General features: G+C 38.8%; 1 protein-coding gene across 1 annotated transcript; it reads left to right on the plus strand.

Annotated features, from left to right (window-relative positions):
- Nucleotides 1-7,879: 7,879 nt before the first annotated feature.
- Nucleotides 7,880-9,406, plus strand: LOC111178190 (nucleosome assembly protein 1-like 2). Its single transcript, XM_022580726.2, has one exon. The coding sequence runs from the start codon at nt 7,880-7,882 to the stop codon at nt 9,059-9,061; it is 1,182 nt and encodes a 393-aa protein (XP_022436434.2). The 3' UTR covers nt 9,062-9,406.
- The last annotated feature ends 288 nt before the right edge of the window (nt 9,407-9,694 follow it).

Below are 9,694 nucleotides of genomic sequence, written 5' to 3' on the forward strand. Positions count from 1 at the left end.
TGCAACACAGCTTGTTTTCTGATGCTGAAGAAAAGTCTCTTGCTTGGTTGGAATCCTGAATTCACAAATGCTAATTGCCTGTACTTAACTCTATATCTGAAACCTAATATTTTTTGGTGTGAACTGCTTCAGTCTCAGCATTAACTATGATGAACTAAAACTGGATGAAATTGCTCCACTCAAAAAGGAGAGCACAGACTCTGATACTGTTGCAGATTTAGAACACCCCTCTGTGGGACCATCAACTATTAAAATATCCTGGATGTTGGGTGGACCATTTGGGTAATATAAAAATGCCCATAGAAAAGGGCTTATCGTCTAATGTGACCTCCTAAAATTGAGCTATTGAATGACTCTTCATTTCTTACACAGAGACTAGTTGCATTTTTAAAAGAAACCACTTTATTGAGGTATGTTCTTATCACACACACACAAATAATTGCATTCTTAACTTGTTATTAAAGTTGAAAGCTGCAAGTTGGAGGAATGCATAGCACAGGACTGTGACTCCTCTACCTACTCATGACAGATCGGACATTTGACCCTTTAGTGGAGATGGTTGTGTCGACTGAAAAGATGCATAACCTAAAAATTGAGAATTATGGGGGTTTTTTGGCAGACAAAACTGAGGGCTTAAGCCCAGAAGACAGCCTCTCAGATAGCTCTGAGGGACTGCTCTGAAAAGGTAAGGGAGGAGCCAGGATGTATAGGGGTTTTTGCAACAAAACCAGGTAGTCGGAACATCAACAGATGACTGTTAATTAAAGAAAACCAGACATCTCAAGTTAATGAATTTAGTGCTCTTCTATATATGGGAAGATGCAGGAGTTTGGGCTCATTGAAATCATTCCTTTGCTATGCGTCTTAACTACCTAGGGCCAGTATCCTGCTTTTCTCCGTCCTGAATCCCCTCTGGGTATAGTAGGTGGCTGCAGTGCTGATGGCTTGATGGCTGCAACATCTTTTGTTTACTTATATGGTAGGCAACATTTTTAATCCACAGCTGGATGTTGATGGCTTGCAGTGTTTGACTTTCTGGATTAGTTGCACTTTGCAACAGTCGACTGGTAGCCTGACTCTACTTCCCTCACCTTTCTCTTGGTACTCACACCTTAATAAAGTACTTTGTTTATTCAATACAGATGTCTCCAGAATGGCATTCTCTTTTTGTGGCTCCTCACTGGATAAATGATCAGGACAAATTGATCAAACATTATATAAACACACTTTGAAATTTTTTGAAAATTAGGGATTTGGTCAGAACATGATCTGGTTAAGTCATGTAAAATTGTTTTTCTGTGAAAATGTTTTGGTCCTTCTTTCATAAAACTCATCCAGGTGAAATGGTTTGGATGAGACGAAAATATGGGAGAAATGTAAATTATGATTACTGAATAAGACACACTGACTTTATAATAACTAAGAAAAAAAAATCAGGTACCCAGGGAAACATGAGAGTGGGATTGGGGATGGGTGGATGGATAAGAAATTAGAGACCTTTGTTTTTCAGAGCTGTACCTGAAACCTTCCCTCCCATCAATAAAAGCACCAATGTTATCTTCTAAGTTGCTCAGAGCGTTTTGAATTCAAACTGACTATGAAGCCTAAGTTCACACCTGACCATGCTGACTATGAGACAGCAGGGAGTATTCTGCTGCATTTTCCATGCAGAGCACCTCCAGATGTCCTTCACACTCACAAAGCAGATGATCTGGTGTCATGGACAAGCAAAACTGTTTGGAACTGATCACCTTCAGACAGTCTTCTTAAAAAACCAAGGACTAAACTGAATTAATTGGACCAGACTGGGGCAGAAAGTCCCCTTATGGGAGGCCACATTAGGGGCCTACATGACAAACCTCCAATAAAAACCTTGGTCACTCAGTCTCTAGTGAGCTTCCCAGCTCACTGCTGGAGAAATTCATTACTGGAGAAATTAAGTGCGTATGGTGAGACATCTCTCAAAAAAGACTCTTGGAAGCTCTTGGTCTCCTCTAGCCTTTGACCCATAGGCCTATTCCCTTTGCTGATTTTGATTTGTATCCTTTACTATAATACATTTTGGCTGTCACTATGACTATATGCTGAGTCCTATGATCAGTAGCGAAAGTCTGAGTTGTCTTGAACAACCCCATACAGTGGATGTTCAAAAGGATTTATTATAGGATTTGCATTTGTTTTAGGTGATTAGGCAGAAGATTTAAGCAAGCTAGACTTTACTCTGGATTGGGTGATGTCAAGAGGTGGAGGCAATTCTATGACTTCATACTTTTAAAATGTGTTATCTAAAAATAAGGGCGATTAAAATGAGGCAAAAACTAATTGGTAAAGTAGCATCATTTACTCATGTTGGCCAGGATAGGGGCATGTTTGGTCATTTTTGTACTTTGGAAAATGTCCATGTGTCCATGTATTTTTCTGTGTTCTGACACTATTACTAAGTCGTGTCCTTTTTATCTTGGTACATTATGGTCACAGAGTAGTGTTCTCTTATGCTGGTGGTGTAAGATTATTTATATTCAACAGGAGAGCACCAAGAACTACTTGTGTGCCAGACCAGCTCCTGGTGTCACTAGCTGCTTTTCTTTTCTCAGATTTATGCTATGTAGCAATTTTTCCTGTTGTTGGAATTATTTTGATAAATTTTCCTAGATGATTTTTATAAATTTAACTTGTCTAGATAGAACATAGGAAGGAACTCAGGAGATCAGTGATTTATTTCCAATATTACTACTGATTGACCTTATGACCCAAGGCATCATTTTCCAGGTGGAGAAGCTAGAGGAGAAAATATGCTGTGAAGATTTTACAATAAAATTCTCAAGCTCCAAACAAAATGGCATTTATAAAACACACTTTGTAAAAGATTGGGGGTGCTTTTGGAAAAATAAGTAGTTTCTATCTGTAAGTTAGAAATAAATGGTCTTTTATTTTCGAAAAGTTCATTTTGACTTTAAATGATAGTAAGGCCATAAAAGACAGGGAAGTTATAACATGAAAAATTAGCTAAATTTGTAAGTAATAGAGTTTTCATTTTTTATTCGTATGTGTTTAATAATAGGAACATCCATTAAACATAATCTATGTAAGATGTAAGACTGGTGTGACTTTGTGGAAACAAATGTCCATTTATTTATTTTATACAGGATTTTATTGGGAGGTCAATTAGTGGGATAGTTGTTTTTGGTGGTGAGGTGGTATGAGTATACTGGGGATTTAAAAGCCCAGTGAAAGCACTTGACATCTATGCATAAAGAAGTCAAACCTAGGGCCTTACTGACTTTCCATTTCCTTCATTCTCTTATGCAGATTCCAAGGGGGGCATATTGGTTTTTCTTTTCTTTTTTTTTTTTTTTTCGCGGTACGCAGGCCTCTCACTGTTGTGGCCTCTCCCGTTGCAGAGCACAGGCCCCGGACGCGCAGGCTCAGCGGCCATGGCTCACGGGCCCAGCCGCTCCACGGCATGTGGGATCTTCCTGGACCGGGGCACGAACCCACGTCCCCTGCATCGGCAGGCGGACTCTCAAGCACTGCGCCACCAGGGAAGCCCCAAGGGGGGCATATTTGTATCAGCTATGTTGTCATCAGAAGGCAATTTAGTCAATTCACTAGAGATTTTGTTTTTTTTGGAAACCCATGGATTAATTTCTCTAAACTTAATATCTTGAAATAGATCCATGTGATTTAATTTGCCCCGTGTTTGGAGTATCTGCTTTCATGTGCCACACAGCTAAAGGGTGTGTCTAGATAGATAGATAGACAGACAGACATAAATAGATAGATAAAAAATAAACTGCCAGAAAGTGTGCATCCAATACTTGTCAACCAGTTTTTCTGATTTTATTCCATTCTTTTAAAATTAGAAATATTATAGGGCTATGTAGGACTTTTATTGTCAGCTAATTAAAGTTCCATGATATTTATAAAAGAGGCATAATTTTCCATAGTTAAATGAAAGATAAGCTAAAGCAACCTGCACTCTTTGAGGATTGGTAATTTATATTTGTCCTTATGGAAATTTAGGGGAAAAAACTTTTTCAGGGAAAGAGCAGTAGTTATTGAATTGTTACTTCATGCCAAATAAAAAATTTTCTTAGTCATTGCAACTAGAACTGTAAGTTTAAACAGAAATAATTCAATAGTGTCATTTATGTTTCTGTCATTGCATTTGGATATCATGAGAATATATGTCTTAGCCTTCTTAATTCTCTGAAAACTAGTTTCCTTTCTCAAAGTTGAAGCCAGCTGGTAACATTTCTAGGATGATAGACGTCCAAAAATTTTAGTCTACTTGTTATCTAGAAATTAGATGATGGGCAGCGAGTGTTTTGAAATTCTTAGGGTGTGCAAGATACTTAAGCCATATATTCAAAGAAAAAGTGTAAGCTAACTGGGGCCTGCTATGAACAGAAGACACTGAAAGTAGCAGATTATTTTACTGTGGCCAAACTACCTGAATCTCTCTGGTGAGCTGAGCTCTTTCTGCAGGGAGATGAGTTGTTTACTATTGGAAAGACTTGGGCTTCTTCTTTATTCTCCTCTAATTCATTCATTTATTCATGTCTCTAATTATGCAAATTGAGTATGAATTGTGAAAATATAGTTAGGAAATACTAATAAACGATTAGAAAGACAAAGCATTGAAATTACTCCAAATTCCACAACTCCAGGTGTAGCAACTATTGGCTCTGTGTTATTTAACCTTTGTTAAAGAAAAATTAATCTGACACTCATTAAAATGGTAAGGAAGACTTTATTCAGGACTATTGTGATAGGTATTAAGACTGTTACAATAGGGGAGAGAGATCTGGCTCAATTCCAAGTACAAGAAAGAGTGAGGATTTATAGCCAAGGAGCAGGTTGGAGGGATAAGTGGATGGAAAATTACTAACAGAAGACATCAAGGATAAGGGTAATTCTTGCTAAACTGATCTAAAAGGATTCTTGCTGAAGACAGGCCAGGGTGATCAGCTATCACCTGGGGGATGGTGGGGGGGTGAGGAATTTGATCAGATATCAAGGGTAGGGGGGTTCTCTTTAAACTGGCTTAGCAGGATTCTTAACTAAAATCAAACCAGGTAAGCTTGAGGAAATTTTTGAAAAGGGCTAGTCAAAAGAGGGCTTAGAGGAAACTGTCTAAAGTTTGGTCAAAGAGAGTCTTTGTCACCTTTTACACTTTGTCTATGCAAGTTAAGAGGTGTGTGTGTGTGGTGTGTGTGTGTACATAGATAGCTAGATCAAAGGAGAGATTAGGAAAAAGAAAACAAATTTGGGTTCCTAGTATATATTGGATACTTCATGGCAATGTTTAATTTTGTGTAATGTAATCAGGTATTTTCCTTTTGGTTTGAAGACTTCTTATATGGCTATAAAGCAAAATTTGCAAACAAGTCACATGAATGAATCTATCTTTTTATTCATTTATTATTATTAAATTATTCAAATCACTTAAATATCAGTGAATAATCTTTAAAATGGTAATTCTGAAGACTATTTATTGACATGGGAAGATCCTTTTGATAGGAACCTAAAAGGGGAAAAAAGGCAGGTATGGAAGAGTCAATACTATGTGATCTCAATTTTTCAAAATCTCTATTTGTTATTAACACCCAAAGAGGAAAAGAAGGGAAGGCATCAATATATTCACATTAGTTCTCTCAGAATGGTGAGATTGCTAGTGGTTTTATTACCTACCACAAGTTTCTTTCCAAATTTTCTAAAATGAGCTTGCATTATATTTATCAGAAGAGGAAAAATAATTTTCTAATTATATAATTAAAAACAGAAACAAGCAATGTAGTATTCATAATTATAGAACTATGGGACTGACACATGAGACTGAAACTTCATGTTATTTGAGCCTTCTACCTTCAGTCTATTTTAAATGAAATATGTTTTAATCAAACACAGGCACACAGACAAATTGTAGTAGTTAAATATTTACATAATATTTACTGAGGGAAGGAACATCTTTTCTTTACTTTCTACTTAAGCTCCTTGCTCCATCCTCTACACAAAGCACCTTCTGGGACCTTCCAATTTTTGTGACTCTCTACCATAGGTCTTTTAGCCCAATGAGAAGAATTTCTTCCCTGTTTTCTTTCTCCTCCTTCTACTCCCATTTCTTCTCCTCTTCCCATCCTCTATTTTTCCCTCATTATTATCAAGAAAGATTTTTAAATGGAAATTTGGAGTGGAAAGTAGCACAGGCACCACATCAACTATAAAACAACCAGTCATCCATCCTTAGAAACCTATCATCTAAAAGGGAGGTTGTGTGGTAGAGTGAGAAGAAGCACTGCAATAATACAGTGTTTACAGTTTTCTAAATTAAAACACACACACACATCTAAAAACCTGGAAAGAAATACACTAACACTCTATGATTATTTCTGTGATTATGACACAAAAAACAGTTAACTGTTAAATTTGGAATATAATAACAAACACTTTAAAAATCAAAATTTTTAAATTATATGTGGTCAGTATTGAAGTATGGACAAGAAAAAACTAGTTGGTTTCCCTACCGTAGGAAATTTATTCCATCTTGTTAATACATTTTCATGTCTTTAGCTTTTTCCCTAGTGCCAAGTCGTTGAATATTTCCAATTTATTCAGAATTTCAAGGCAAATGTTTTGCTTTTAGGAATATTACTTCACATTTGAGTATCTTTTTGTTTTACCTCCAAAACAGCCAGCATGGAGGGAGGGAAATTTGCAATTCAGCAGCAGTATTCTGGGATATTGATAATTCAGGTGTTAAGTGTTAACTAGTCATACACATAATTGTGGGCACTGGTCACCATAGGCCCTCCTTTACCCCCATTCCATCTCATCTCACTCTTCCCTAGTAAATGTTATCAGAGTTGATACAACTTTACAAGAATGTACACTCTTCATAGAGATTCTGAAAATCCAAAATTAGAAAATAAAAGAAATCTCTGGGGAGTCAACATTGCTTCAACATTGCTTCAACAAGATCTTCATTGTTAATATTTTAATGTTTTACCCCCTTCTCTCTTCTTCGTGTATTTGAATATAAAAGACTCTCCCCCGTCCCGCCCTGCACATGTGTCCTTACAGTAGGAGATAAAATAATGTAATAATCTCAATGGGCTAAAGACATTCCTATTGTTTGTTTGTTTTTGTAATCAGTTGACATTATAGCTGCAACCTTGAGCTCTTTTGGAATTTTTTTAACTGTAATACTCGTTAAACATGGGATAAAAAGAAAGCATGTACATTTTAGAAAAGATTATTGAACAACAGTCAATTAGTGGTCATCCGTATTAGATCTATTAATTTTCCATATAAGAGAGACTTGGAAGTCACGTTTCAGGACTCTAACAACTCCCCTAGCCTGTACTTTTTGGTTTTCTAAGATAAAGTTTTCTCAGGTTTACTTAAGATCTAGGTTAGTCTCAATCTGCTCCTCCTCTACTAGATTGTCCTCAACCCCTCCAGTCTAGAAATTTTGGAGCCTTACCGCTGGGAAGCGGGGGGTGGCGCTGGAAATGTGATGGATCTAATCATTCATTGGACAAGAGCTTGTCAATCACAGCTACCTAGCAAATAAGGTGAGCTTTGAAGCAAAACAAGTTTAGAGGGTCATCCTCTGAGAAATCGGCTTGAGGCACCTCCTCCTTTTGCTTAGGAAGCTAGTGAGAAAGGTAATTTAGTGGGCTGCTCTGGCTGCAGCCTTAGGCTTGCTCCAGTATTGCACCCGCCTGCCCCTCTTCTGCTTCCTCCCCCTCAGTCCAGCTTCCCAGCAGCCTCAACCGCTTCCGTTTCTGCCTCCATCTTAGCCCCCACCGGTGCCCACGTCTCAACCAACTGCCGTCTACTCCACTTTGGTGAGTCTTTTCCTGTGAAAAAGCTAATGATGGAAGGGCTTGGGGAACAGGGTGCAGCCGGTGAAGAAGGCCCATTAATCGGCGCGGTGGCAGCCGAATCCTCTCCACAGGCCTTGATGGGGTACTCCTTAGACAAGGGCTTTACTGAGAGGCTGCCTCTGGCAGTTAAGCACCGAGTGTACGCTCTCAAAAATCTTCAGGCCAAATCCGCAGGCCTAGATGCCAAGTACCTGAGGGAATTTCATTCCATCGAGAGGAAATTTGCCGGCATCTATTGGCCCTTATTGGAAAAGAGACACCAGATCATCAATGCGCTCTACAAGCCCATGAAAGAGGAGTGTGCGGTGAAGTCCAAGGCCGAGGACAATGATTATAATGAGGTGGAAGATTATTCTAATGCTCAGATGCAGGGTCTGGAGGAGAATCCAGAGTATGAGGACTTGGAGGAATATTGCGAGGAAGATTTCAAGGATGTGGAGGAGGTGTTTGGGGAGTATGGAGGAATTGAGGGACATAATGTGGATGAAGAGAAAGAGGAGCCTACAGGGATCCCTGATTTCTGGCTCACAGTTTTAAAGAACGTCGAGGAGATGTCTCCATTGATTCAGAAATATGACGAGCCCATTCTGAAGCTCTTGCGAGACGTGAAAGTCAAGTTTTCAAAACCCGACAAGCCGCTCGCCTTCACTCTGGAATTTCACTTTGAACCCAACGACTACTTCACAAATGAGGTGCTGACCAAAACTTATACGCTCAAGTCTAAGCTCCATTACTCTGACCCCCACCCGTTTAGGGGATCTGCGGTGGAGCATTGCATAGACTGCAAGATAGTCTGGAATGAGGGAAGGAACGTCACTGTGCAAACGGTCCTGAAGAAGCAGAGGCACAGGTTTTGGGGACTGTTGCGCACAGTGACCCAGGAATTTCCCCGAGAGTCCTTCTTCAACTTCTTCAGTGCTCTCCGGTGGGGTATGGATGCCGATGAAGATGAGGAAGACGTCTTCATTGCTCACAGTTTGCGCACGTTTGTCATCCCTAGAGCTGTGCTGTACTTCACAGGAGAAGCACTTGAGACCGAGCAAGAGGGAGTGATCAGGGAATGTAATGAGCTGGCTTATGACAAAGTCATTCATGAGAACGGGTTGGCTGCTGTTGAGGGTGCTAAAGGCCAAAGCCTGGACCCCCAGGAAGAAGATATTGATAGCTGAAGCAGGGAGGTTGGTGTGTGTCGGCCCCCAGGTTAAGAGTCTGCCTGTGTTTACAGTAACCAAAACTTAACCATAAGTTACTTACAGTCTTAAAGTGTTGTCTCTTCCTGGTACTCTCAGTATAAAACTATGTCCAAATATATATTTAATTTATTTTATAATGTTTTTTTTGTCCAAATATATTTAACAACGCATTCCATCTAGCACTCCAGTAGTGTAAACTTTTTAAAGAAATGTAGAAGGCAGTGAATTCTCTAAGCATATGTAAACCTTGGTATTGTGAATTCATGGCTTTTGTCAGGTTGCTGTTAGTTTCTAGCCATGAAAAATTAACAGAACTGGTAACTGAGATATATGTGTTTGGAGATTTTTTTTTTCCTGGAAAAAGAAAAGCGAGATTGCCTCTGTTCCCCAGCCTTCTTGGTGAATGGGCTTTATTCTGTTTGCACTAACTGTGCCTTCAACTCTTTGTTATAGAAATGCAGCAAGTTATACTAAAATGCACTTGATTTGTAATTTGAGAAACTACTAGCGTAAGAATAAAACATTTGTAGCAAAACTACATTTATTGCTATTGACTGTTAAGTTGTTTATAGGCTCCTGTATTTTATGTGATATAGTGATCTACTCAGA

The sequence above is a fragment of the Delphinapterus leucas genome, chromosome X (genome assembly GCF_059928025.1).
Source record: "Delphinapterus leucas isolate spDelLeu-1000000601 "Yukka" chromosome X, BTC_Dleu_Yukka2, whole genome shotgun sequence".
NCBI lineage: Eukaryota > Metazoa > Chordata > Mammalia > Artiodactyla > Monodontidae > Delphinapterus > Delphinapterus leucas.

What these genes read in the sequence shown, in the direction of transcription:
- LOC111178190 (XM_022580726.2), top strand. Translation starts at nt 7,880, where the DNA reads ATGATGGAAGGGCTTGGGGAACAGGGTGCAGCCGGTGAAGAAGGCCCA.